At 41.8% G+C, this 27827-nt stretch overlaps 5 protein-coding genes across 6 annotated transcripts in view; 4 read left to right on the top strand and 1 right to left on the bottom strand.

The window, feature by feature from the left end:
* Positions 1-312: 312 nt before the first annotated feature.
* On the top strand, positions 313-9881 carry pabpc4 (poly(A) binding protein, cytoplasmic 4 (inducible form)). Its single transcript, XM_084915088.1, has 15 exons — positions 313-928; positions 3195-3388; positions 4823-4938; positions 5888-6027; positions 6645-6739; positions 6814-6951; positions 7060-7155; positions 7229-7498; positions 8262-8352; positions 8449-8544; positions 8671-8801; positions 8882-8972; positions 9076-9206; positions 9288-9412; positions 9510-9881. The coding sequence occupies exons 1-14, from the start codon at positions 736-738 to the stop codon at positions 9387-9389; spliced, it is 1884 nt and encodes a 627-aa protein (XP_084771214.1). The 5' UTR covers positions 313-735; the 3' UTR covers positions 9390-9412; positions 9510-9881.
* A 1930-nt stretch (positions 9882-11811) lies between these two features.
* Positions 11812-18159, top strand: ppie (peptidylprolyl isomerase E (cyclophilin E)). 2 transcript variants are annotated; one of them, XM_084914785.1, is made up of 10 exons: positions 11812-11892; positions 12167-12265; positions 12360-12403; positions 13455-13481; positions 13938-14019; positions 14104-14207; positions 14297-14420; positions 14538-14723; positions 16876-17018; positions 17920-18159. In XM_084914785.1, the coding sequence occupies exons 1-10, from the start codon at positions 11862-11864 to the stop codon at positions 17986-17988; spliced, it is 909 nt and encodes a 302-aa protein (XP_084770911.1). In that variant the 5' UTR covers positions 11812-11861; the 3' UTR covers positions 17989-18159. The 2 variants fall into 2 exon arrangements, with proteins under 2 accessions (XP_084770911.1, XP_084770912.1); XM_084914786.1 differs by lacking the exon at positions 11812-11892 and adding an exon at positions 11904-12076.
* A 609-nt stretch (positions 18160-18768) lies between these two features.
* On the top strand, positions 18769-22393 carry gjb10 (gap junction protein beta 10). Its single transcript, XM_084914787.1, has 2 exons — positions 18769-19036; positions 19425-22393. The coding sequence occupies exon 2, from the start codon at positions 19518-19520 to the stop codon at positions 20298-20300; it is 783 nt and encodes a 260-aa protein (XP_084770913.1). The 5' UTR covers positions 18769-19036; positions 19425-19517; the 3' UTR covers positions 20301-22393.
* Positions 22394-24037: 1644 nt separating this feature from the next.
* The window catches only part of gjb3 (gap junction protein beta 3), a 3882-nt gene continuing 92 nt past the window's right edge, over positions 24038-27827 (top strand). The window contains exons 1-2 of the mRNA XM_084915020.1: positions 24038-24213; positions 24902-27827. The exon at positions 24902-27827 is cut by the window's right edge and continues 92 nt beyond it. Coding sequence (XP_084771146.1) covers positions 24949-25809 — 861 coding nt within the window. The 5' untranslated portion in view covers positions 24038-24213; positions 24902-24948 and the 3' untranslated portion in view covers positions 25810-27827. The remainder of the gene's footprint in view (positions 24214-24901) is intronic.
* Positions 27475-27827, bottom strand: part of hmgcl (3-hydroxy-3-methylglutaryl-CoA lyase) — a 4363-nt gene continuing 4010 nt past the window's right edge. Inside the window, exon 9 of the mRNA XM_084915019.1 lies at positions 27475-27827. This exon is cut by the window's right edge and continues 290 nt beyond it. The gene's annotated coding sequence lies outside the window, so the exon portion shown is untranslated.

The following is a 27827-nucleotide window of genomic DNA, read 5'->3' as shown; positions in this document are numbered from 1 at the left end:
GAAATACAAGTTGCATTTTTAAATGACACTGTCGACTAAATAAGGCAGTCATACTCATTCACAACATTTCTCCAGCGGTGCTCAATAGTGCATCACATTATTAGCCTGTTTATAAAACGCCCCATCCTGGCTACAGTGAAAGGCTTTTATTCCCACCCAGATGTCGCTGTAGGGAGCTGGGCGCTGTAGTTGGGACAGTACCATGTGCGCTCTCCCTTTTACGCCGCATGCTCAGTGTTTTTTCTACCCCAAGTCTGACCCTGGCCACTATTTCCTCCGCACCGTCACTCTCTATAAAGTGCCCATGCTTCCCCCCACGCAGTCTCTTTTCCCGGCCATAAAACAACCGTGAGTGTCCAACTCACTGTTCCTGAAAAACTTAAAATAAAAATAATATAAAAAATATAAAATCCACAAAATCTTAAAAAGTGCAGATCTACTTAAAGAAATAGAAACCTTTAAAAAAAATAGCAAAATATTATTTTAAAAAACATAAACATCAGGCCTCCGGCTTAACTCGAAGTTGTCTTTTTTAAAGGAAACACTTCAGAAGACACACGTCTTTATCACGCTGCTTTTTCCAGGTTTGGCATTTTCAAAACGCCCGATCAGCTGTCTGTGCAGCGTGTCTTTAAGCCAAAGCGCAGTTTGGATCCGGATTAGAGACCATACCGACATTTTTCTGGCGTTTTTTTTTAAAACGAAGCCTTGCGTTTATCCTCTGAAATCAGCGATATGAACACAGCGACGGGGAGTTATCCGATGGCTTCTCTCTATGTTGGCGACCTGCACCCCGACATCACGGAGGCTATGCTGTACGAGAAATTCAGCCCAGCCGGACCGGTGCTCTCCATTCGGGTCTGCCGAGACATGATCACCCGGCGGTCCCTGGGATACGCTTATGTGAACTTCTCACAGCCGGCTGACGGTAAGCAGGGATGGGATAGCTGTGCTGTGTGAGCACGTTGCCTCCACAAGGCGTGAACATGTTGACATTTCCAGCCTGCCATTGAAACTGTGTACAGAGCCTGAATTAAACGCAAAAAAAATGTGGTTAATTTTGCAGTGTGAAATGTTCATAGCAGTTCTTTAGACTGTATCAGTTATTTGACCTACATAAGCACGTCCCAGTTCTCGTGTATGGTTGGTAATATAGCAGCCTGTGTGTGTCTCTGATGTAATTCAAGCCCCCAGAACATGCAGAGTTTAAACTGTCCTTAAAAGTTGGCCAAAATCAACAAACCATCCCCATAAATCCCAGGCCTAGATTTGGGTAAATGGAGTCTTTTCCTACACCTTTTTAAAAACCAAAATGACCCATTTCTGTGCCTATTTAAAGGGCCAATGAGTTGAGTGAAACTAACTCCCATTGCCCTCTGCTGGCATGTTCACTGAAAGCATGAAAGAGACAAGCACAGCTGAGCCCGTTGCACTGCTTGTTGCTTGTTTGTGCTGCTGCTTGTCTGTATATTCACTGCAAATGGAAAAACCTGATCCTGTTTCTATTTGAATTGAATCCCAGCTTTAATAGCTGGGATTAGTTCACTCACACTGTTGGGTTATCTGTTATATGCTCACCACTTAAAGCTGTTAATCTGTCATGATACACAAAAGTGAATGTATATGTAACCGTATCAGCAGTGCTGTTGAGTACCTTTTGTGATAAAACTGTTTCCAGTTACAATGCGGGAGTATCAAAGCACTGAGCAAAGGTAGCAGGTGTTGTGGTTCTCTTTGGGGGTGCGCTGACACTGTTTGTCCTATCAACAAAAAACACCTGTCACAGCTTATCTGCGCTCGAGTTGGTTACCAAAAGCCAAAGTAAATGAGAGGTTACAAGTGGCTCGTTTCCAGGATATCGTTCCGTTACAAACGTGAGAAGAGCCAAAAGTTAGAAGACACCATTTGTTACAAGAGGTGTAGACACCAGGGGGGAGGGGGTGTTGGCTGTTGGGCATTTATATGGAGTCCTGAGCACGTGTCTGTGGGGCAGTAGCTTTGTGCCTGAACAATACAGCTACTAATGCAAAACTATAACAAAGCAGTTGTCAGTAAAGAGCGTTTCATATGAAACAGAGCGGTCTTCATGCTTCACTGTGTTCCCTGCTGGATTTCTTAATGTCACAGTTGTATCTGTAAACAAACACAAACCCGGGTGTCGCTCTTCTGAGCATTCTTTTTAAACATGTCTCTTCCCCATCAGTGGTAGAGAATGCCCTACTCGCACTCCATGCCAGCACATACCTCTCAGGACCCCTCTCTAAATATAGCTTCCCCCTGTGCAGCCCAAAACGTGCCTGCTCCGTAATGCTTAAATAAAAAGTGGTTAACAATAATGGGTAATTCAAGACCGTTAATGGCTCCATTTTCTCTTCTAAACGACACATCTGATATATGAGGTCAACAGAGGTCACTTTGGCCTTTTTTGAATAAAGTTTCCAACTCTGAACCTTCCCGAAGTCCCCGTTTTTTGACGGTGACCACACACCTTCCCTGAGCGCACAGGTTGTGAAGTACAATTGCAAACCAAACTGCTGATGCCAGCAGACGCAAGGCAGCTCCGCTTTGTTTACCAGACACTTTCAGCTGGAAAGCCGTGTGTGTGTGTGTGTGTGTGTGTGTGTGTGTGTGTGTGTGTGTGTGTGTGTGTGTGTGTGTGTGAACAAAAGGATGTTTGGCATGTGCCCACATGATGTGTCGGGGGGGGGTGTACATTTGTTCGCCTGGGCCTACAGATCACAGAATAAAGGTCAATGCAAACATATTACTGCTCATCTCTACCACATGAGCTGATATTCTGATAGTGTTTAAATGAAGGCCTGCTGCATTGCTAAGTGGCATGTGGCTCAGCAGCATGTGGTTAATCAGAACAGGGAGACATGTGCTCCAAGCTAGCCCACTGCAGCTGCCCCCCACACTTTTCCCAGCTGCTTGCAGAAAGCTCATCAGCCTTATTGTCTGCTGCAGTACCTTCACCCCTTTGAACATGTTAGCGGCCTGTTTTAATGCATTTAAGCGGTTTCTCTCTTTTATTATTATAGTGCATGCATTAAAAATGGCTGCATTATTATTGTTGCATGGTATCAGCAGATAACAGACTGAAGCATGACACATAAAGGTGACTGATATGTTTTCTGACATGTAAATAACCACCAGTGACCTTTCCTGTGATCTCTCTGCTCTTCCTCCGGCAGCTGAAAGAGCCCTGGACACCATGAATTTTGACGTGGTGAAAGGGAAGCCAATCAGAATCATGTGGTCCCAAAGAGATCCCTCTCTCAGGAAGTCGGGTGTGGGCAATGTTTTTATCAAGAACCTCGACAAGTCCATTGACAACAAAGCCCTGTACGACACCTTCTCTGCCTTTGGCAACATCCTCTCCTGCAAGGTACAGTTGACATAACACTGATTTATTTATGTATTAATTTATTTGCTGGTTTGAAATTTAACACATACATTTAAAAAAAAATCATGGTTCCAACAGGAAAACTAGTCAAATTGCACCTTGAGCATAAATAAAGTGATCAAGTTTAACAGAAGCCTTTAGAGGACAAATGTAAAAAAACAACGCCTCAACTGCTTTTTGCCTCAGTTTCTGTAAAATGCACCAAGTTTGCAACTTTTTGGTAGTTAAAGGGAACAGGAATGTCCCCACACCTGTTTCTTCATTTGGACCTGTTAGGCCTTTAGGTTCTATCGAATATACCCCCATATTGATGTCATAAATTAACTTTTCTTATCGTTGCATATTTTAATGCTTCATGCTTTACTTTTGTGGGTCAGTAACATGCACCTGAGGTAAAACCAAAATGAGATGCTTTGGTAAATTATTATTTTGTAAGATTGACAAATTAGCACCTTTAGCACAGTTATTTATCACACATTAAAATTTTATAGTCAGTAAATTATTGTTGTGGATAGGTGACTCCCAGGCAACAAACTAACAAACACCAGGCAACATGATGGTATAATAATAGATCATATATTATTATATTCAGAGAGGATATATATGGATATACATTTGATGTTTTTTGTCATAAAATAAGAACGATAAAGTGCCTTTATATGGTGTTAAAGGTGCATAAATATGAAACCTGTGGCAGCTTTAGCTGTTGGTTGGTGGTTGTTAGGCAACATGATCACAATATCTGATATAGATAAGAACCTTCAGAGGTCTGAGATGTGCATGTTGGTTGCTGAACTCCTGACAGATTTGGTGTATTTGGTGCAAGATTACTCTTCCTGTGGTGGATGCTCACATTACACATGGGCAGCGTTTCCAGTAATGACGTCAGTTTATGTACAAATAATCCTTTAAAGCCAAAACCTCAGGATTCACTCCAAATGTTTAATTTCAGATAGTTTATAAGCTCCCCTCAAACTTTCTGTTTGTGAAGGTATTCCATTTGGAAAATTGATTTATTGAGGAGATAGAATGGCTTGTTCCAGACAGGCAATCATGCAAAGCTACTCTAGAAAAAAAGCATAATGCATCCTTTTAAGCAATACTTAAACAGTATTGCTGTTTAAGCTTGTAGCCGATAGCAGCAGCCTAGAATCTGTTATTGTATCTGTAAGGGAAAAAAGAAAAGAAAGGAAACTTTAATTAAAAACAGTGAAAAAATATATGAAAAATTATAATTAAATTAAAGGAGTTTAACAATAAATCCATTTAAAACAGCAAAACATCATTTCTTCACTGGACACATCCAGAGAAGTGATAAAACCGCCTTACGCCACTCTCCAAATGTCGAACTTGCTTCAAAATGAAAGAACTGCCTTCATTCATAGTTGTGTCTATGTGCATCTCCCTGCACTCTAGGTGGTGTGTGATGAAAACGGCTCCAAGGGGTACGCCTTTGTCCATTTTGAGACCCAGGACGCGGCTGATCGCGCCATCGAGAAGATGAACGGCATGCTTCTGAATGACCGCAAGGTGTGAGTGTCTGATAATCTCTGAACTGGAGGTGTGGATGTTTAATGTTGTTGGAAGACTTTTGAAGAATTTGCCTGAATTTCAAGCTGACTTTGATATAATATGAAAGTTATCATGATATTGAAAACCGCAGCTTATGTGCATCAGATCGTGTTGTTTTCTGTGTCTAATGTATAAATCTGACTTGTGTGTTCTACGTTTGTGTTGCGTCAACTGACTTTTTGTCTTTTTTTCAGTTGGTGAGCTTGTGTGTGAATAATATGACTAATACACTCATCTCTTACTGCCGCCAGTCTGACGATAGCCTCTAAACTAAGAGACAACAGACTAAAAACCTCTTACCTTTCCTTCCTACCAGTTGCATTTTCTGTTGCCTCAGTTCACTTGCTGGTCACCCATCTTGGAGTGTTTGTGTGTGTGTGTGTATGACCATGCTTGTGTGTTTTAGTGATGGATCGAATGCAGGAATGCAATACTGGATGGCAGAAGGGGAGAGGTCATCATGGCAAGGTATATAAGATCATTTGGTCCTCCTCAGCTTTCGTTTGTACTGTTCCTCCATCCCTCTCCATCTACCTCCACATCAAGTTTTGGACCAAGAATTAAGATGGTTGCCACTGTGTTGTCTAGCATGCCGACATATCTGCCTGCCTCTGGTGGTATTAACAGCAGTTGAATGGATTGTACACGTTGTTCACCCCAGGAATGATGAGTCCCATGATGAAACGTAGCTGTGAATTTGTGTTGTGGATGTTGTCCCTGTTCTTGTGTTTGCGGGGTTAGGTTTTTGCTGATCATTCTTAACGTGGAACCCCGGACAGCCAGTGTTTTTGTAGACTGGAAAGTGGAAGTCAAAAGAGATGGAGTCTGGTTTGTTGTTTTTTGCTTTTTTCTCTTTTGTCAAGCCTGTTTTCCAAGAGTGTGCCTGTGCTGCTCTCCCTCTGTCTTCAGGTTTGTGGGTCGTTTCAAATCTCGCAAAGAACGGGAGGCTGAACTCGGTGCCAAAGCTAAGGAGTTTACCAACGTTTACATTAAGAACTTTGGGGACGACATGGATGATGAACGCCTGAAGGAGATTTTTGACAAATACGGTAAATCTAAATTTGTTTCCTGATCGTTTCCAGATGAAGAGCTGCAGCATTTGCAGCACTCCTGCTACTTTTAGATCACTCTGACCACTGGTACTTGCAGTTTCACTGTAGACCTGAAACTTGGAAGGACTGCAAAACAAAACTTCTGTGTCAAAACTGCTCATCCTTCTTGATTAGGATCATTATGAGCAGTAGCGCAAGCCTGAAGGTGGTGCATCTGATTAGTGGGGCACTGAGGAGCATGCACATTGTGTACTGTGAATTTGTCCTCCAGGGGAAGACCTGGGAGTGATCAATCAACCAAAAAGACCTAAAAGTGTGGTTTATTGCTCCAGTCTTTCCAGACTTGGCTCCCTTTGACTTTGACCTCTCACCCAGAAGGAAATCCAACTTGAAGGGTCACTGTTTGGAAATAGTAAAGATAATCCAGTGCACACTGCAGATGCACAAATCCAGAACAGAACTTCCTGGGGGGGAGATCCGGTCGTAGCCAGTGCACTGGGAGCAATTTGTGAATTGTACTTTTAATGGATGAAGTTGAAAAATGTTGTGCTTCACTGATATTCCTGTGCAGCCACATTGTTTCATTTTCCATCCACTTTCTTTGGCCTTTGCAGGTAAAACACTCAGTGTGAAGGTGATGACAGACCCCAGCGGCAAATCCAGAGGGTTTGGATTTGTTAGTTACGAAAAACACGAGGATGCCAACAAGGTACTTTGTACTTTTGGAAATGTGTCAAGTGTGCGTTTATCTGTTTTCTCTGACAAATGTGGCTTCATTTAAAGGCTGTAGAGGAGATGAATGGCACTGAACTCAACGGCAAGACTGTTTTCGTGGGCCGAGCTCAGAAGAAAATGGAGAGGCAGGCGGAGCTGAAGAGGAAGTTTGAGCAGCTGAAACAAGAGAGGATCAGTCGTTATCAGGTCTGCAGAAACTACTGGTCGTCTGTCAAAATAAAAATCAATTAATTTTATATTTCAATGTAAGTAAGTAAGCTGATGGTTCTGGATAAATCGTACCTTTTGTTTCAGGGAGTTAATCTTTATATTAAAAACTTGGATGACACAATAGATGATGAGAAACTGCGCAAGGAGTTCTCTCCATTTGGCTCAATTACAAGTGCTAAGGTAAAAATGGCTCAATACACTGAATAAATAAGAGACTTCAACACATAAGTTACCTCCGCTGTCTGTATTTTAGGTGATGCTAGAGGAGGGGCGCTCCAAGGGCTTTGGCTTTGTCTGCTTTTCCTCCCCTGAAGAGGCAACCAAGGCTGTGACTGAAATGAATGGACGTATTGTTGGCTCTAAACCTCTCTACGTGGCTCTTGCTCAGCGCAAAGAGGAGCGCAAAGCCCATCTCACCAACCAGTACATGCAGCGAATAGCTGGCATGAGAGCCATGCCAGCTAATGCCATCATTAATCAGTTCCAGCCCACTAGTGGATACTTCATGCCAGCTGTGCCGCAGGTGTGAGAATCAAATTCAGGCTTGATGTGGATTTTAAAACTGATTGTATTACTGTGTTTAACATGAAAGGGCTATATTACAATCACAAATGCACAGATGCTTTTCACCTTCTTTGTTCAACTTTACTATTTTTGTTTAGAGCTGTAGTGCAGGTGTTATTGTGAAAAAGCTCAAAGTGATTTCAGTCATGACCACTTGGTTAAACGATGACTTCTTTTGCAAAAGCAAAGAAAAGACAGAAGCTGGATGAGCAGCAGCAACACCTGTTACAGGACAGAGCAGGCAGTAATGCCATGCAAAGTGGAGATCGGTTGCAAAGTGCATTGCAGAAGCAGCAGCAACTTAATTCTTCTCCCCTTGAAAGCCTACAAGTAGGAATGCATGCATGTTCAGGGTGGTTTCTGTCATATTTCAGGCCTGCTTGAAGAACAAAATGACTGGGTGTGCATCAGAGGTTAGTGAGGGTGGTCTGTGGCTATGAAGCTATCCTTGGAAAAACTCAGAAACTATTCTAATGGTCGCCCCACCGCATTTTTATTGATATATACTGAGGTGTCAAAACTGATCATTGAGGGTGCTGGGGTGTCCTCGAATGTCGTTTTTATGGGGGAAAGAGTTGATTTATGAGGACTAGCTACTACGGCCTGAGGCTGGGCTCAACATGGAGAGAGTATGGTGCTGTCAGGGTTGTTCTGATTGTCTCCAAGGACCCAAAATAATAAGTTTGTATTGATGACACATTTGACTTTCTTGCATTCATCAGGCTCAGAATAGGACTACATACTATGCACCCAATCAGATCGCTCAAATGCGACCAAATCCCCGATGGCAGCAACAAGGTGGACGAGGTCAAGGTGAGCCTGTGGACCATGATGGAGCACATGTCTGTGATATATTAAACATTATGCCCATACTCACATTGTTTTTATCTGTTCTTTCATCACTTCCAGGGGGTTTCCAAGCAATGCCCAGCTCGCTGCGTCAGCCAGGGCCCCGTGCCAACCTCAGACACATGAGTCCTAGCAGCAGCACACAAGGCCCACGAGGTGCATTCACAAAAAAATAGCATCAATTTGTTCACTACGGGTTTGGAATTTGAAATCAATGATATTGATGTTATACAAATGTTTTCCGTGTTATTAAAACTGTAATTTCTTCCTCGTGGTTGCTAGCTGGTGGTCAGAGCATGGGTCCTCGTCCTTCAGTTGGAGTCCCTGGTCCTCGGGCCATGCCTCCTTACAAATACGCCACCGGTGTCCGTAACCCCAACCCCCAGGTGGTGCAACCTATTGCCTTACAGCAGGTATCACATTAACTTCTCCCACATTAAGCATCCAAATGTTGACACATTGTTCCTCATTAAGTCTTAACTGTGCCTTCCAGACTCAGCCAGCTGTGCACGTTCAGGGCCAAGAGCCCCTCACGGCCTCCATGCTGGCTGCTGCACCTCCTCAGGAGCAGAAACAGATGCTGGGTAAGACTGACAGTTACAAACAAATGCTGTTCAGGGTTTTGGTTTTTTGGCAAATTTATACTGACTCACAATTTTTTTAATTTTTTTATTTTTTTCTCCGTAGGGGAGCGTCTGTTCCCACTGATTCAGGCCATGCATGCCAACCTAGCAGGAAAGATCACTGGCATGTTGCTGGAGATCGACAACTCTGAATTACTACACATGCTTGAGTCCCATGAGTCTCTACGTTCAAAGGTACCTCGCTACCTCAAGCACACTGAATAGTCTGGTATCCATTTTCTAAGCTGCGTCATGCTCATGTTTGTGTTTGTACAGGTAGAAGAAGCTGTTGCAGTTCTACAGGCTCACCAGGCGAAGAAAGACGCCACCCAGAAAGTAGGTGGCATGGGTCCTACTGCTGCTGCTGCCACATCCTGAAGACTCTGAGCTATTCTAACTTGGTATGGAAATCCATGTTTAGTCAAGCTAATCAATCAGGTTCATTAGGCTATAATAAAGATTGTGCGGCACTAATGGGAAGACATTGTGTTGTTTCAGAGCATAGAAAACTGAGAGGAGATGGGAAGAGACGCACTACACTGGAAAGCCCAGAGTCTTCTGAACAATCGCACAAAAACAAAAATCAAGAAAAAAAAAAAGGAAAACATTATTTTAAATGTACACTTTGAAAAAATATTACATAATGCATAATTTTGTAGTTCTGTAATACTTTTAACGCTGCACGCCAGATGCAGTGATGCAAATGAATCTTGAACAAAGGCCCTTTATTTTGTGGCAAAGGAGAGGAAGTAAAAAGAGCCTTGTTCTTTGTCTTTGCTTGAAAGCTTCATGTTGGTGTGAGATGACTCCTCCATCCTAACACGTTATCAATGGGTGTGTGGTAATTTCAATAAAGGGATGATATGTCCAGGCGACTCACCTTGTGTTATTTTAATTGAGAAGGAAAGTGTGCAGAAGCGGAGAAGCACATCAAGTAATCTGTGAAACGTGATGGAGGTAATGTTATGGCACGGGCAGTGGAACTGGACCACCAGCGTTTAATGATCATGTGACTGTTGATGGAAGCAGCAGGATGCGATGTGGAGTGTGCAGAGCTATAGACTCTGCTCAGGTTCAGACAACTGTAATAAAGCCGCACAGAGAGCACTACAACGTGCAAATGGATAATTACACAGAGCTGCAAAAGCAAGAGTTTACTCCAGGTAAATAAATCTAGATAATCTTCAGTGGCCAAGTCAGACACCTGATCTCAGCCCAATAGAGCAGCCTTTTCTCATTACTGAAGATAAAACTGAAGGCACAGACCCACAAACCAAGCAGCAACTGAAGGTGACTGCAGTGACAGCCTGGCCGAGCATCTCAAGTGATGAAACAAAGCACCTGATGATATTCATGGGCTCTAGTCTTTCAGCAGTCATTGATTTTTCATCCAAATATTAAAAACAAGAAAAATTATTAAGTTAATTTGTCCAGCTGCTATTAAACCTCTGAAAATGGGGAACTATGTTTTTAAAAATGGTTGCAATGCTAAACTTTTGTTAAACTCCTTAAATTAATGCTAAAGTCTGCACTCCAGTCACGTCTTGACTGTTTGTTATAAAATCCATGGTGGTGGTGTACAGAGGCAAAATTGCAAAACCTGTTATTGACCAAACACACTTAAGTGTGTGTCTGATAAACACTTTGGTACCAAGTAATACTGAAACATGATAATGTACTTATAAGTTGTGTTTGGTGTTATTTAGGGTGTTTCTTTTTTAGCATTTAATCAAAAAGAAGGAAAAAAGTTAGGAAACGTTTCCCTATATTCAAATGATCCAGTGGGGAAACTGTCAAAGTGGCTTTGTAGTGCTTACACATTACTTCTGAAAATGCAAATTTTGCAAAGAATTAAAAGGTTGTAGTAAAATGTCAAACTCTATCTTTAGCTTGTCCTATTAACAGTTTTGAGGATTTGTGAAGTTTGCAATTGTTTTCTACTATTTGTGATTAATTTCTCTGACGGATTAAAGGACTGGTTTCAGGCAGAGAGAAAATATTTGATTTAGAAGAGACATGTGGAAATTGGTTTGACTCTATTAAAAGTTAATGAAGAGAAAACAGGAGCCTTTACGAATTTTATGCCCAACGTAATGGAAACTCTAGGTCCTCTTGCCATTTTTGCTAAGTCTTCTATTGGAAACCTCGGAGTATGTTTTGACTCGGCCTTCACGTTGGATGCTGCCATTAAATTTCTGCTTTGCTCTTGTTTTTGCCACTAAGCAATCTTACCAAGTTATGCTCCATTGTTTTTACACTGTGAACTGTAAGTTGTTGCTCGTGCCTTTATTTAATCAAATCTGTACCCACATCAAATGATTTTATTTTTGGCTTACTAACATGGAAGCTTGCCTGTAAGGCAATGACTGAGAACCTTCACAGACATCTTGCCTGTAAGGGTTTCTTCACTTGTTTCGAGGAACCCAGTGATAAAATGGTTTAACATCTTCCCTCTACACCAATTTAAAGTGGCAGTTTAAAGAGAAACAAAAAAGTAATCCATGGGAATGTAACTATGATTTAATAGCACTTTTCAAGTGTGACCCAGGCTGATAAAAGTTACTTATTTCCTGTAATTTGATTACATAGGCTTGATAACTAAGCGGGACGGTCTTGGACAAAAATAGATTAATTTAAAAAAAAATCAAAGCAAAGATCAGATTGCATCGTGGCTTTAAAACTACAAATATTTAAATCCAAATTGAAGTAAAATTCAGTTTATTGGTAATAATGGGAGATTCCTCCAACAGGGGGCGGTAGAGTTCACTAATCTGAGGCTGCCTGTTTTAGTTCGGGTTCTCTCCACCAATAGGAAGCTGCTGGGTTCAAAGTTGAAGGGTTAAATCCAATATGGCGGCTAACAAGCGGGTGTTGTATGTGGGTACGTTATGGCCGTTTTTGTTAAATTTTCGCTGTTTGAGTGTATGTAGCTTACGAGTTTACGACTGTATTATAAATCTGTATCGTAACAGTAATTCTGCGCATGTCAGGAACACGACAAAGACGCGCGAAAGCGAAGTTTAGCCCGAAAAATGAGCTCACGTTTAACCCGGCATTTAAATGCTGTCCGTTATCCCAGCTCTCGACACTGTATTTGTTTAAAATGTTTTTCCCTTTTTTGGAATGCGGATCTTAAAAATGCGTGTTTATGTCAGGTGGTTTAGCAGAAGAGGTGGATGAGAAGGTGCTCCATGCTGCCTTTATTCCCTTTGGAGACATCATCGACATCCAGATCCCGCTGGACTATGAAACGGGTAAGATCAGGACCGTTTTAACCACGATTGACAGTAAACCCTGCAGCAGCACAAGATGAAAGTGTTCGCTTTGTCTTGTGCTTTACATTTTCAGAGAAGCACAGAGGTTTTGCATTCATCGAATTTGAGCTTGCAGAGGTGAGTCCGGCGTATACATCCTACAGTGTGCTAATATTAGCCTATTAATGGTATTATGTAAATGATACAGCAGTGGAACAAATATCGTTGGGTCATTCTATGTCAGGTCAGATTTTCCTGAAAAAAAATTCCAGGCAAAAATTTATTTTTAATAATGATTATGCAAAATGTCAGGTCCCTGCTGTCATTAAAAATCTTGCTTACTTTTCTCCTGGGTCCTTGTGCTTTCGTATGATCATTTTTTTTAAGGGGCAGTTCTTCCACTTCTTTGTACATTCTCTCACATCCACTCTGATAGTTTCAGCCATCGCCCTCCTTGCTTGACGGCGGCAGGCCACTCACAGTAGCTGTGGGCTGCATCGACCCCACATGTAGTTAGATTTTGTGGGAGCTGGACATCATGTTATGCTGTAGGTTAGGATGTAGGGTTTCAAAGGGGTTTGCAGTTATAATATTTCACACTGAAGCATAAATCCCCAGTAAGGCACATAGTATCTTTAAGGCCAGGGTTCACATTAGGTGAATGGTTTACCCATATTACGAAAACACATTTTCATTCATCTCGAGTGTGTAATTCCACAGGTATGACACTACCTACCAAATCCAAGTCATTGCTTTTAGGAAGAGGAAGTTTGTGTTCATATTATATCAAAAAAGTTTGATGTTCTCTCTCATTTTTGAAATATCCATCTTTTTTTGTTGTTGTTGTTTTAATTTGATGAACTGAGGTAAAATGACCCAATCACAGATTATTTTCTGCACATGATGATCTTGCTCTGTATACTTTTATTTAAATGAAAAATTACATTGTATTAAATCTTAATATGATCTTCCACTTCCTTGTTGAAGTAGTTTTGTTTGTTCTCTGGCGTGGCATCATCACTTAGTATTAACTTGGGTATTAGTCATTAATTAGTGTTCATCTGCATCTTGCAGTTTTAAGAGCTGGGAATTTACCAAAGTGAGACATTTGAATGGTTATTGGTGACTTCAGGAGAAACATATTTCTGTCCTCATAGCCTATTTATGGCTTCTTTCTCATCTTCTGCAGGATGCTGCAGCAGCTATTGATAACATGGTAAGTTTCTCATATAACTGCTAGACCAGAGACGTTATTCCCATTGAATAGCCAAAAAACAGCATCAAAAGGACCCTTTTACCAATCAATCAATTGGACAGCCTGCTGACCTGTCCGGGGTGTACCCCGCCTCCCACCCTATGACAACGGGGATAGTCTCCGACCCCACCACGACCCTAAATATTAGAAAGTCGTGGCACATGATTGAAAACACGGCAGTCACCTGATCATTTGTTTTCATTAAGTGTCATAAAGGACAGTCTAGTGTATCATCTGCTAAATTAGGTATTAAAGGAAGCACCGAAGCAGGTTTCCTTAGTAGTCTGAGATCTGGAGCAGCTCTTAGTATGGTTGTTATGCAGACACTCACAGATAACTTCACTCTGTCAAAAACCTTGTAATTTTAAACAAAATTATCTGCTTGATTATTGTTAAAATGTTTTTTTATTCCTCTAGAATGAGTCTGAACTTTTTGGAAGGACTGTCCGCGTCAATATCGCCAAACCCATGAGAATCAAAGAAGGTTCTTCTCGACCAGGTGAATAACAAACACTTCATACATTTTGTTTGTCTCTTTAAAAAAACAATTGCAGTTGTAACTTTAAGTCTGCCTTTCCTGCAGTGTGGTCGGATGATGACTGGTTGAAAAAGTTTTCTGGGAAGACCGTGGAAGAAGCTGAGGCGGAGGCAGCAGCTGGAGAAACACCCCAAACTACAGCTCAGGAGGTGAGAGGATTTCACTTCTAATCTGTGTCTCTGTGAGGTCTTCCCTCTATAAATCTGTTAAGATGTGAGGCGGTAATTTGTTCTTGCAGGGTGAGCCTCCGGCTAAAAAGGGCAGAGTAAATCCTCAGGTCTACATGGACATAAAGATCGGCAACAAGCCAGCAGGGAGACTGCGCTTCCTGCTCCGGGCTGACATTGTTCCCATGACAGCAGGTGTGTATGTGTATATGCTACAAATCCCAAATTTTTCCTCTTTTTCTGAACTGGTCTCCATGTGTGTAGAAAGAAACCTGTGTTATCTGTTAGAGTAACTCTTCTCTTTAATTTTAGAGAACTTCCGCTGCTTGTGCACTCACGAAAAGGGCTTCGGCTACAAGGGCAGCAGCTTCCACCGCATCATCCCTCAGTTTATGTGCCAAGGAGGCGACTTCACCAACCACAACGGCACCGGCGGGAAGTCCATCTATGGCCGGAAGTTTGATGATGAAAACTTTGTCCTTAAACACACAGCTCCAGGTGAGCAGTCGTTTATACTGTTCTGAGAAGGTGCAGTGAAGCATGTCAACAAGGCTCCTGGTTTTTAGCTGATGTAGCTTTTTTATGACATGTCAGTACTGGAGAGGTATGTCTATATCTTCCAGTTTAAAAAAAACAGCTACAGTTGCTTGTGTAATTAGTGTTAACACTGGAAAAATGGGTCTTTCAGTGTGAATCATTTCTTTTGTGATTTACGTCAGAAGCGCAACAAAAGACAAAGGTGTGTTGGCTCGTACTTCCTGTTCCTACGACCGGATTGGACACGCCAGCATTTTTGTTTCAAACCTGTGATTGCTAAAGCGTTGAAAAGCGACGTGGCACGACTGAAGAGCTGTTGCTGACATTTGGAGTTCTTTGCATATGTAGCTGAAAACTCATAAATCGAGTGAGGAAACACAAATAACTCGCTGACAGACTTGTGCCAAGAATTCAGTCACAGGTTAGCGAATGTAACAGATCAGTCCATCGTCCAATCGCATTCACACGAGTCAAACAAGTGGGATCTAATTCATGACAAACTTACTTTTCTCACCACTTTTCTCATACCATCGTAACTAAGAGCTGCTGTAATGATCTTTTTATCTGACTTTTAATTAACACTTATTTAAACTAACACTACTGTCAATTACCATTTAACATAAATGGCATTAAGTGTAATTCTGGCACTTCAGGATTATTAGCCTGAAAACTACAGTAATGCCTTAACGAAGAATGAACCTTACCGGTGGATTTTTTGAACTTTACTGACGCAAAGGCATTTCTAAAGTTAGCGTTATAGATGAGAATGAGTTCTTTTTAAAGTACTTTGCAGGCTACATGATTAACTATGTAGGCACAACCCACTCAAAACACTGACTAAAGGAAAGTAAATACTGGAATAGCTCACAGTTTGCAGTAATAAATCCTACATGGAAGACGTATCTCAGTGACAAACTCGATCTGTGAACACTTGTAACCTGGCAGGTGTGTTACTGTAATATTCGTAGTGCCACTTCTAATCTATAACTTTTTGTTACCTGCTGAGAGGCTAAATATGTAACTTCAAGAGTCTTATATTTTTATTAGCGTGTTAACGTGCGCATTCCCTGTCAAATAGGAATAACACGAAGAATGCTACCCAGCTATCATGGTGCTCTAGGTTTTTGTTTGGGTTATCAGCACTGCTATATGTTGGCAGGTTCTGCACAAAAGGCATGATGAGAGATGACTGATAAATCTTAATTTCTTCATCACTGTTATATGAACGTGCAGAACGAACATTGCAAAATCCACAGTGAATAAGAAAAGCTATTTTATTTACTCGTGGCATGTATTTACCCTCAGATTTCTGACCTCATTCAGTAAAAGCATGTTTGAATTCTTTTACTTTTGGTGATTGAGTGGATCGAGGCTATTCAGTGTTTGGTGCTTATGCGAGCAGACTGGACCTGATAAAGAAGAACAATAGGGCTGTATAGCTAATACACACGTTTTATCATTGCAATACTGGTAATGTTATCACAGACTTTGTGCAGACATATTGTAACAACATATTTTCCACATTCAGTTGAATGTGCTGGTTGGCACGGTGGTTAGCACTGTTGCCGCACAGCAAGAAGGTCCCGAGTTCAACTCCACCATCAGGCCGGGGGCTTTCTGTGTGGAGTTTGCACGTTCTCCCCGTGTTTGCGTGGGTTCTCTCCGGTTACTCCGGCTTCCTCCCACCAAAGACATGCACTTATTGGGGATAGGTTAATTGATTAATCTAAATTGCCCATAGGTGTGAATGTGAGTGCGAATGGTTGTCTGTCCCTGTGTGTTAGCCCTGCGACAGACTGGCGACCTGTCCAGGGTGTACCCCGCCTCTCGCCCTACGACAGCTGGGATAGGCTCCCGCGACCCTGAAAAGGGACAAGCGGAAGCGAATGGATGGATGGAGTTGAAGCTAGTTTTATTGAAATGCTGCCAATTCACTAAAGCAGATTGTTTATGGCTACAGTATTTGATCTAAACCCCCAAAATCTGATGATCCCCTATGTGCAGCACCTGATGAAAGTGGAAAGGAATAACTACTTTTTAATAGGAAGCAACCTCGAGCAGAACTAGGCTCAGGCAGGGCTGACTGACTAACTGTTGTCTCCTATGCACACAGGGCAACTCTCCATGGCGAACTCTGGGTCAAACACAAACGGCTCTCAGTTCTTCCTCACCACTGACAAAACGGACTGGTTGGATGGCAAACATGTGGTGTTTGGAGAGCTGGTGGAGGGGATGGATGTACTCAGGGCAATGGAGGTAAGGGTCAAAGCTGCAGTAGGAGTTTTCTTTATAATGGTGTAGGCTGCTGTTTCACTTTGAAAAGGTTTTTGTTAAGAAAAAACTGTTCTTTTTCAATATACACCAGTATTTGTGCTCCATAAACCTGGGAATGCACCGGATGGGTGCACAGACCTCTCCAGCACAGTTTTGTTTCGCCTTTTCACGCCTTCATTTTGCATCTGGAGTGTTTCAGTGGTGGACAGGACATGACCTTCTGTTTAGAAAATTCTCAGGAACAGCTCAGGTTGTGCAGCTTGGAGACAAAGTTAAGGAAGCGATGCTGAGATGTTTTGGACATGTGCAGAGGAGAGATGGTGGAGAGCAAAGGATGTTGAATATGGGGGTGCAATATTCAGTATACTAGTATAGAGTGGGGAAAAAAATCTCTCACAACATTCAGAACAGAATCGGACAACAACACTTTCAAACGTGTGGCTCCCTGTTTCTGGAATGATCTGCAGAGACAGCTTGGACTACTGTCTACTACTGTCCATGTCACTTTTAAATCGTGGCTCAAGAGTTGGGAGTTCGCCTTGTAAACGGAAGATTGCCGGTTCGAGTCCCGGCTTGGACAGTCTCGGTCGTTGTGTCCTTGGGCGAGACACTTCACCCGTTGCTTACTGGTGGTGGTCAGAGGGCCCGGTGGCGCCAGTGTCCGGCAGCGTTGCCTCTGTCAGTGCGCCCCAGGGTGGCTGTGGCTACAATGTAGCTTGCCATCACCAGTGTGTGAATGGGTGGATGACTGGTTGTGTAAAGTGCTTTGGGGTCCTTAGGGACTAGTAAAGCGCTATACAAATACAGACCATTTACCATTTAAAGGACTGACAGTGAACGATCGTGTCATGTCAGATAACTTGTTGTTGTTTTCTCTCTGCAGGCTCAGGGAACCAAAGACGGAAAACCGAAGCAGAAAGTGATCATCTCGGACTGTGGAGAGTATGTGTGAACAAAAAGCAGTGTGTGTGTGTGTGTGTGTGTGTGTGTGTGTGTGTGTGTGTGTGTGTGTGTGAGAGAAAGCGGCACATGTCTGAGAGCAAGATGACCTTTTGCTGTTTTGTATTTTGAAACCAGATCTTCTGCCATGTAAATATTTCAATAAACTCATTTTATAATGAAACGTGTTTCTTTGTCTTATCTGCTTACCTATCCAAAGCTCCACAGTGAACACCATTTTTTTGCACGTATTTACTGTTGTATGGTTTTGCAAGGTTAAAGGGACCTAATATGCTCCGTAATTTTATTCTTGCATGATTCAAATAATCCCAATTAATGTTAACCTGGGTTTTAGTGCAACTCACTTAAAGACCATCCTCCCTTTAAAGGTCACTTTCCTCCGTTTGGCTGCCCCTCACAAAAGTAGAGGGGGCTTCTTCCAATCCAGGAATATCTAATGTGAACTGCAAAATATAAAGCAAAGAGTAATATGCAAATTAGGCATAATATGCTTAAATAAATCTAACTCTAATGTAAAGACCTTTAGAGCAAGAATAAAAGTAGACGTTTGGTGTTACAGAAAATTTTAATGTTGAAATGACTTTTGTTCGGGAAACGTTATTTAGCAAATATGCAGATAAAAAAACTGCAAATTAGCACAAATGTGCAGCAGACAGTGTAAATAGACATCTGCATTCTTTCAGTTTACCTTAACTTGTGCCTGTTGCCTGTCTCTGCTTAAGCTTGTTTCCCAGCTGAACAGGATCCACCACATCACTGATTTTTAATTAGTCTTCTAAAACAATAACAGCGAGGAGGAAAAAAGTTGCAGCGGAATTATTGTTGCATATTTCAAAGCAGCCAAAGTAACTCCCCATGACTGAACACGTTCTAGGTGGAGCAGTTATTTCACCTGAACACACTGAGCTCGAGGCAGACGAGCGACTCCGCCCCTTCCACTCCCATCCTGTCGGGAAATGTTCCGAGAGTGTCATCGGAGAGGTTCGTCCAAACTCCGCTCCTGCGCTCCGACTTTGAACCGCGACATCTGGGTTTAAACTGTGAGTATTCACAGACATGTGTAAAGGAGTTGCTCAGATATTAAAGCGAGTTTGTTTCAGTGAGTTTTTAGTGCTTGTTGTCTACTTTGGTTTGCGCTATTGCGCGTTAACTGTTAAAACTGTGTGAAGTGGAAAGTCTGGTTTGACTTGACGGATTGAGACTCCGCACGCAGATGATTGCCAAAGTCAGACGTTTGGCAACTGAAAACACACTGTATACGTTTTTAGTCTCTTTTCTGCTCACGTTACACGGATTTGTGTATTTCACTGTTGCCCCAAATCCGTGTAAACACGCAAACGTGTACGCTTATGACCCAGCTCCTCCACACTTTGTTTCTTCTCCCTTTTTATGCATTTGTGACTCGACTGCGTTTTCTTCTTGTTTTAGGCTAGTTCATCCCTCACGTTGGTCTGTTCCACCAACGGCTGCCTCTCTCTTCCATCAGCTGCAAGAGAAGACAGACTGTGAACAAAAGTCATCATGAATTGGGTAGTTCTCCAGGGCCTCCTCAGCGGAGTGAACAAATACTCCACAGCCTTCGGCAGAGTGTGGCTCTCTGTTGTTTTTCTCTTCAGAATTATGGTGTTTGTGGTGGCAGCAGAAAAGGTGTGGGGAGATGAACAGAAAGACTTCACATGCAACACAAATCAGCCCGGCTGCCATAATGTCTGCTTTGACCACTTCTTCCCCGTCTCCCATGTGCGCCTGTGGGCCCTCCAGCTTATCTTCGTCACCTGCCCCTCATTCCTGGTGGTGATGCACGTCGCCTACAGGGAGGACCGAGAACGGAAAAACCAGCTAAAGTATGGCGAGAACTGCAAGCGTCTCTACCCAAACACGGGCAAGAAGCGTGGAGGCCTGTGGTGGACCTATATCCTGACTTTGGTCTTCAAAATAGGCGTGGACGCCACCTTCGTCTTCCTCGTTTACCACATGTACGAGGGCTACAGCTTCCCCAGTCTCATTAAGTGTGCACAGGTTCCCTGCCCCAACACGGTGGATTGCTTCATCTCTCGGCCTACTGAGAAAAGAATCTTCACCATCTTCATGGTGGTCACCAGCTTGGCCTGCATCCTCCTCTCCTTTTTTGAAATCCTCTACCTAGTCGGAAAACGCTGCCATGAGTTTCTGAGCTCAGCCCATCACTCTCGTCAGGTCATCACCCACTCAATGTCCAGCGGAAGCAAACTGATGGAGGCAAATGCTCTAAAGTCAGCGGAACGAGGCACCACTGAAAAGAAGTACTATGTCGTCGTATCTTGAGATACTGAGAACATTACACAGACTTTATGAAAAAGACATGGGACATCTCGTCATTCTACAGCAACTTCCTTAAAAGACTTGACAGAAGATTTTTCTTCTTCTCAGAGACTGAACTGCAGTGTAGTTTATTCTATGTGGTTTTAAAAGTTTAAATTCTGCACTCCTCTCTGCTGTAGGGACTTATTTTACGGTTTACATTTCTTTAGCCCTTGCGGAGAATAAAAAACAATTTGTGCAAAGCGGTGTCCAACTGAGCCTTGAGATCAAATACATGAGTCACTCGCTGGTTTGGCGAGTAAGGTTTTACAAACACATGTGGCTTTGTGTGTAAGATTTTCCCTCTGCTCTTGCCCAGCCTCAAGATGTTTGGTTCAAACTGTGTGCAGTCTTTCCCTCTGACTCAGACACGTGTGTTAGACTCTTGGTGAACTGTATTTTTCATTATTTATCAAAAGGTTGGAAAGTTGGTGCATTTTACTTTCTGTATTTCCTGTGTACATGCAGTAGAGAACAAAGAGCAGTCAGTGATATCAGGGTGTTTATATTTCACTGCACTGAGATGCAGTTTTGTTGTGATTCTTTTTCATTAAAGATTATAATTTTGCATTTTGAGTGTGTTTTTATTAGTCCAGGGTTGTCCTAGAGGTCCACACACTGCAGCATATACTGTATTAACTTCAGAATGAGAGCTGTAGTTCCAGTAAACAGATAATCTTCCCATGCAGAACAATGTAAAGCAGACGGCCTGTCCAGAAAAGGATTAGAGGTTCTGTGGTTGGACTAAGGCGTCAGACTTTCTTCTCTTGTTTTCTTCCTTCATCCGTGTGTTTCATAAGGTCCTCTCTCATTGGCTGCACAAATTGCTTTGTTGCCATGAGCAGCGCCCTCATAACTTTTTACAGTTGATTGGTACTTTAAAACGGGCAGAGCAGGAACCTCCCACTCCTCGGTTTGTTTCATCCCTGCTGACGTGTGGATCCACCCAGCACAGGAATTTGCTATTCTGAATGGACAGCTTCAGTATTTACACTGTAAGAGAGATGAAGTAGATCTAAGGAGAGAGTTTTTTGCTCTCATTGAGACATGTAGACGTGAATGTTTAACTGGAACTGTTAAAGTGTATTTTAGTAGACACTCTTTTCAAAAATTACCCGTGAGGTCTGTAGATTATCGTAATAACATTCAGGAAACCCACTTTCACCTTCACTGTGGTTTGGCATTAGAAATATGACAGATTTGTACTGCATGTTCATGTAACATATGCACTAAGTAGAAAATTTTGTTTTGGTATGTGTGTGCATGACTTAGGTCAAGCGATCCTTAAAATTACCTGAACTTTCAGAAATATTCTCCAGGCTGCCGGAGGTCCTTGTCGGGCCCATCTAGAGATGAATTAAATATTGATTGAGAGAATCTTAAGTAGTTGAGATTATTTGACTAATGCCCCCCAAAACTCACTGGTACCGTCTGCCACAAATGAGAATATTTGCAAGTTTACATTGTCTTATATATTTAACTTGCTGTTGTTGAGTTTGGGGCTTTTGGTGGGAGAAACTTTGGAATAGGTGGTTGTTTCCCACCAGGTCCAGCACAGTTAGATGCATTAGAAATGAGAGTAACTGTAGTTAAGGCCATAATGTTTTCCTGTCATGGAACAATGCAGGTTTTCCTGAAGCAGTGTGACCAGTCATGATTTGGCTTAACATAAATTAATCCGAGATTTTTTAGAGGATCCTTCCACAAGGGAAAAGGCACAAGACGAATGTGGACCTTTGATAGTTGATATTTTATGGTGATGACAATAACCCAATAATTTCTTTATTAACCTTCGTCACATAAAGTGTTGTGTAATATAAACTAGCACTGAAATTTAGAGCAACTTTATGCTCAGCTCTGTTCTGTGCTTGTTCTATGTGGTCTGTTTGTGTGGGTCTTTTCTTTAATGAGCCTCATCATCAGACCTTCCCTGGTGTATCTTCTCATCTTCCACCAATTTCCTGTGTTCTGTTTCCTTACTTTCATCACAACCAGAGTGTTTATCCTGTTGTTTTAGCCTCTCACGTAAAGACTTGCCACGGTTGAGTCACAGACTGCATTTTTCCAGGCGTGCCTCATCTGCCTTGACTAGTTCTTCATTTAAAGTCTAGAAGACTCTTTTTTTTTAACCCCTCCCCGAATTGAATGTAATTTTTGTCCACTGAACTGATCTAAGTTGTGAATTGCTGATGTTGTGCTGCCCTGCCCTCAGAGGATTTCCTGAAAAGCTCAGCTACAGCTAAAGTTCAGCCATGTCATTTAAAGAGAGCGCCACTCCAACAATCTGCATCTAGTGTTGCTTTTACATTTACAAAATGACACAAAGGTGTTTGTTGTTTGAATGCAAGACTGGAATATGTAAAGGAAGTTCTTTCTAAAGCATTTAAAGATATACAATTGTGGTTGTGCACATTTTCACCTGGTTCTGGATAAATGAATTGTAATTCACATCTCAGTTCACAGTTCTTATTATATCTTTGTCTTTTAAGCGGTTTACAAGGTGCAAAGAGTAACAGTAACTTAACTTGATGATCAGGTTTGGTTTTGCACCGTGCATGTGACACCTGAACAGGAACTTATGTGATTTCTGAGAACTTTTCTTGGACTTATTTTAACTTTTGTGTTTGGTGGGGAGCCATGGCTATTATGAGCCTGTATCAAACCCATTAGGGCATTGTGTTTGTGATACTAAACAGTACAAACAAACCTGACTTATATTATTGTATTATATTATTTGTATAAAAAAAGACTGAATACAAATGCTTTCAGCACAAGAGCTGGCAAGTTGTAGCAAGGCCCTGGAATTTCAAACAAACAGACATTGGATGTTCCAGACAGGATCTTCATCTGCAAAATAATACAATAGTTTTTAACCTACAGATGATAAAGAGGAGACAAAAGCTGCAGCTTATGATCTTACAATGAAGAGGAGCTTGAGCGTTCTGGGAGTTTGTGAGTTGTTATCTGAGAAGAGTACACGCTTGAAAAGCATAAAGGAAACACAATATTCAGCCTTGAAAGAAGAAAACTGATTCATTTACAAAGAAAAGAACACAAATCAAACAAATATATAAACAGATCTCCCCGCTAACAAAAGTCTAATCTTTTGCTTTAACCTCGTTAAAAGAAAAAAAAAAAAAGGTAGTGTAGGGAAAGTTTCAACATGAAGAGGAAGAGTCACACATAACAACAAAAAATGTATTCACCTTAGGGTGTGTCCTCCTTTTAGTCTACTCTGTTAAGCACTCAGAAACAAGTTGAGGCAAGGCAGCAAACCCTGTTCTTGGAATCCTCAAACATAAAAAATGAAGCTAAGTGCTTTGCCTTTTAACCCTTTGAAAAATAAATAAATAAGTAATATATTGAAGGGGTTTAATGCCCGTTAACGCTGTTCGATGAGATTTAATCAGTCAGATTAATATTGGTACACCTCAGAAGGTACATGTGTGTGGAAGAAGACTCTTATTCATTGTGAAGTGATGATAAGTCTGATCTTCAGACCCTCAGAATGATTCCTGGTGGTCCCCAGATTGCCACCAGTACATTTGAACCAAGTGTGGTGATTGCTCCCGTATTTTCAAATCCTACCAGAATTACCCGGAAACAACGCAGTTCGTTCCTGTGATAGTTTTTATACTGTCTTGGCGAACAAGAGGCACATGGAGAGAGGGAGATGAGGAAAATCTGGGGGTAAGTTCTAGTCTTTCGTATTAACCACACCCACAAAGACATTTCTCAGCACTGCGCTCCCTTACCTGGCGAGCAGAGCCAAGTCTGTGCACTAAAGGAGTCAAACGAACTAAAAGAAACGACAGATCATCGGGGAATAAACACGTGCTTGCATCGGTTTGGAACAATTATGGATTAAACTTCTTGGGTTAGTGAAAACCTTTTTCTTCCTCCTCTCGATTTTGACATTTAAACTTCGTAAATGTACTTCGCGTTTGCGCAAGCTGGAAATGATCGCAGGCTGAGTGATCGATTCGCTGACTTTCGTAGAGTAATTTACGTAACTGTAATTTATCTCTGGTGAATGAGAAGAGCCATGTACGTGCCGCGGTGTCCAAAAAGTCAAAAAACTAAACAAAACCCAAGACAGCCCGTGCGTAAAAGGCTTTTTTTAAAGACCTGTAAAGATTCCAAGAACCCGCGTCTACTCATAAACAAATTAACATGATAGGACTGGTGCTTATTTATCTCCTTTTAATGTTTAACTGTTTAACTATAAAGTTCCAAAAAGTACATTTTATGTGTATAAGCTCTGGGTGTGTTAGTGTTGGCTCAGCTATTTCCTTTTTGAGCAAGCTGGCATGAATCCTCCTCATAATTGCGTTTGTGGGTGCTTCTGGTAGCACTGATAGATTAGAAGTGGGAGCTGTTTTTAAATAAAAATCAGCTTTACAAGATCCAGTGCCATTTTTTCCTTTTAAGTAAGAAAATGTTTTTATTTTTAAAGAAAGCCTCGTATGTAAGAGCTCACAAATACTAACGTTCAGAGTCTCAAAGCAGATAATTCAGGTGATAGTGAATATATGCTCAACCATTCTTCATTTTACCACATCCAGGTCTGAAGAGAAACTGCTACCAAGATACTTAACTGCCAGACTAGACCATGGACTGGAAAACCTTTCAAGCCCTCCTCAGTGGGGTGAACAAATACTCCACGGCATTTGGGCGTCTTTGGCTGTCAGTGGTGTTTGTGTTCAGGGTGTTGGTGTATGTGGTGGCAGCAGAACGAGTGTGGGGTGACGAGCAGAAAGACTTTGACTGCAACACCAAGCAGCCCGGCTGTGCCAACGTCTGCTATGATCACTTCTTCCCCATCTCCCACATCCGCCTATGGGCCTTGCAGCTCATCTTTGTCACCTGTCCATCATTAATGGTGGTCATGCATGTGGCGTATCGTGATGACCGTGAGCGCAAGTACAAGGCCAAGCATGGTGAGAACACCAAGCTGTACAACAACACGGGCAAGAAACATGGCGGCTTATGGTGGACTTACCTGATCAGCCTCTTTGCTAAGACGGGCATTGAAATCGCCTTCCTCTATATCCTCCACCGAATATACAACAGCTTCTACCTGCCAAGGCTGGTCAAGTGTGAAGTGTCGCCTTGCCCGAACGTTGTGGACTGCTACATCGGTCACCCCACTGAAAAAAAGGTCTTTACATACTTCATGGTCGGAGCTTCAGCCCTCTGCATCGTCCTGAATATCTGTGAGATCTTTTATCTCATCTACAAGCGCATTGTACAGTGTGCAAAAAAGGTTAAAAGACGCAACCGCGCCATGGACATCCAACATGACGACTTTGAGGACCCCTTTAACAACTCCAACCGTGTTGGGTCGAAGCATGAGCTAAAGGAAAAGCCTTCATTCCTTAAATCTTCATACAAGTCTCCTCCATACAGGCCATCTGCAATCAGACTTGAGGAGAAGATCCGAGCCTCTGCTCCTAACCTATCTATCTCATGATCAGAGCTGAAACCAGGCCAAAGAGCAAAAGCTCTGCAGAGTTTGGGCTGCAATCCAAAGACAGAACTAAAAAAACGAGAGACTCAGAACAATGAGCCAAACTACATTCTGTCAGAGCCTGGAAGTTGAGTCATCAGTACTGGATTCATCCTGTGGACCCTTGTGTCCACATGCAAGACTTAAGGAGCACATGAACTTTTGTTTTGGCTTGAAGCAAAATTGGTCTTTTAGTGATATGCGGTTTGAATTTTTTAATAAAGGTTCACTGCGCGGTGAGGGGTTGGTGGTGGTAATGAATCCTCCCTGCCAGTATCCACATGTCTGAGCACCCTACTTCACGTTTTGCTTCTGTGATCCCTTTATTTTAATTTGAACTTAAATCATGGATTTCCTTTCCCAGTTTTATAGTAAAGAGTTGTGCAGTGGAGTGAGGAGGCTCGTTTGGTGATACGTATGTTTGAGGAATACTAGAAATTGTGCAAACTGGCTTAAAAATGAGTTTTCTACTGCATTTAGGATCAACTATGGTAACAAAAAATGCATTTATTGTTGTTGCATTGTTCTTTCTGAATCCTTGGTAGACACGTTGCTTGGTCTCAGGTTTATGCTGTAGACACGCTGTGTTTTGACGTACTTGTACACAACGCCGTCTGATCCAAGACCACTGTTGATTTTAAAGGTGAAAGGAATGCTGCTGTTTAATTCAGTGCTGGAAGACTGTGGACACACAAACACACACACACGGCTCACTGAACTGTATTCAAGTATTTTTGTGAGTCATTCATCGGCGACTGTGGAAGCTCTGAGGAATTGTATTTCCTGTCCTTGTTATTATTTCATTTTTATAATTGTAAAGATGTTAAATGTTTGGAATATGTTTCTGTTTGGTCTTTTATCAGAGCGTCACTCCATGCCAGTTCATCAAATGCCTAAAATGTCTAAAAACAGCCCTACCTTCATCCTCTAAAGTATTTTAAATTTATTTATATAATTTGTTTCTTTGTTTGAGAAAACAGTAAGGACCTGAAACTTTCTACAGTTGCTATTAAGAGCTGCCTTTAATCCCCTTGATTAATTTTTTTTAGGCCGATCTGTGATCAGGTGGGACATCTACTTGTCAATATATTATGTTCAAGTTGTTTCAAAAACATACGTTGATTTGAAAAATCGACATACGTTTCACAACTTTCACATTTGTAAACAAGTTAGAATTTAGATAACTACATAACTTAGATTTCGGTCACCGACTCATTCCTACAGGCTTTGCTTGTCTAAGATCTTTAACGGACATTTCTGGAATCTCAATCTGCCTGTCAGGCTTGCACAGCCGGTTTTAAAAGGTGTAGCAGGAACCGTTTTTATCCCGAGTCATTTACGCAAGCTGGAAAATTACTATAGAAATGGTGAAGATGCACTCTCACCTCCATTGTCTTGCATTGCAAACTCATCGTTACAAGGCTACTAGTTTGAAACCCAGCTGGGGCCTTTCTGCAGGAGTTTGCATGTTCTCTGGTGCCCAGAGACGTACGTGTCATGTTAACCGATGACTCTAAATTGGCTGTGGGTGTGAGGTACGGTTAAAAAGCACAAAATAAATTTGAGTATAGGTATAGCTACCTTTCAGGCCACGGATCATACCAGATAAGACACACGTGATCCTTAAGATTCAAGACAATTTATCAATCTTTATTTTTAAAACTAAAAGTCTACAGAAACATTTGCATTTTAATTTGAAAATAAATACATTTAAAATAAAAATAACCTGTGTAAATACAGTTTTTCACCAGCCAGCTCAATGCCTGAGTCGAGGATGGAGAATGATGGAAACTCAAACGGTGATGTCATCCATGCCCATAAGATGCTTACTGGATAATTTATTGTTATAAATAAAGTCTGGCGATCATGGCGGCTTCCCCAGTGCCTGGAAACTAATGTAAGCACACCATTAAAACACAGGCACACAGGTCATGATGTGATTACACTTACTTTACATAAGGCACCGTTCCAGCAATGCTGTC

Source organism: Perissodus microlepis, chromosome 19, assembly GCF_051167445.1.
Source record: "Perissodus microlepis isolate ML-2025 ecotype Zambia chromosome 19, ASM5116744v1, whole genome shotgun sequence".
Taxonomy (NCBI): Eukaryota; Metazoa; Chordata; class Actinopteri; order Cichliformes; family Cichlidae; genus Perissodus; species Perissodus microlepis.
The sequence above is the reverse complement of the archived record's forward strand: the minus strand, read 5'-3'. Positions and strand labels throughout refer to the sequence as shown.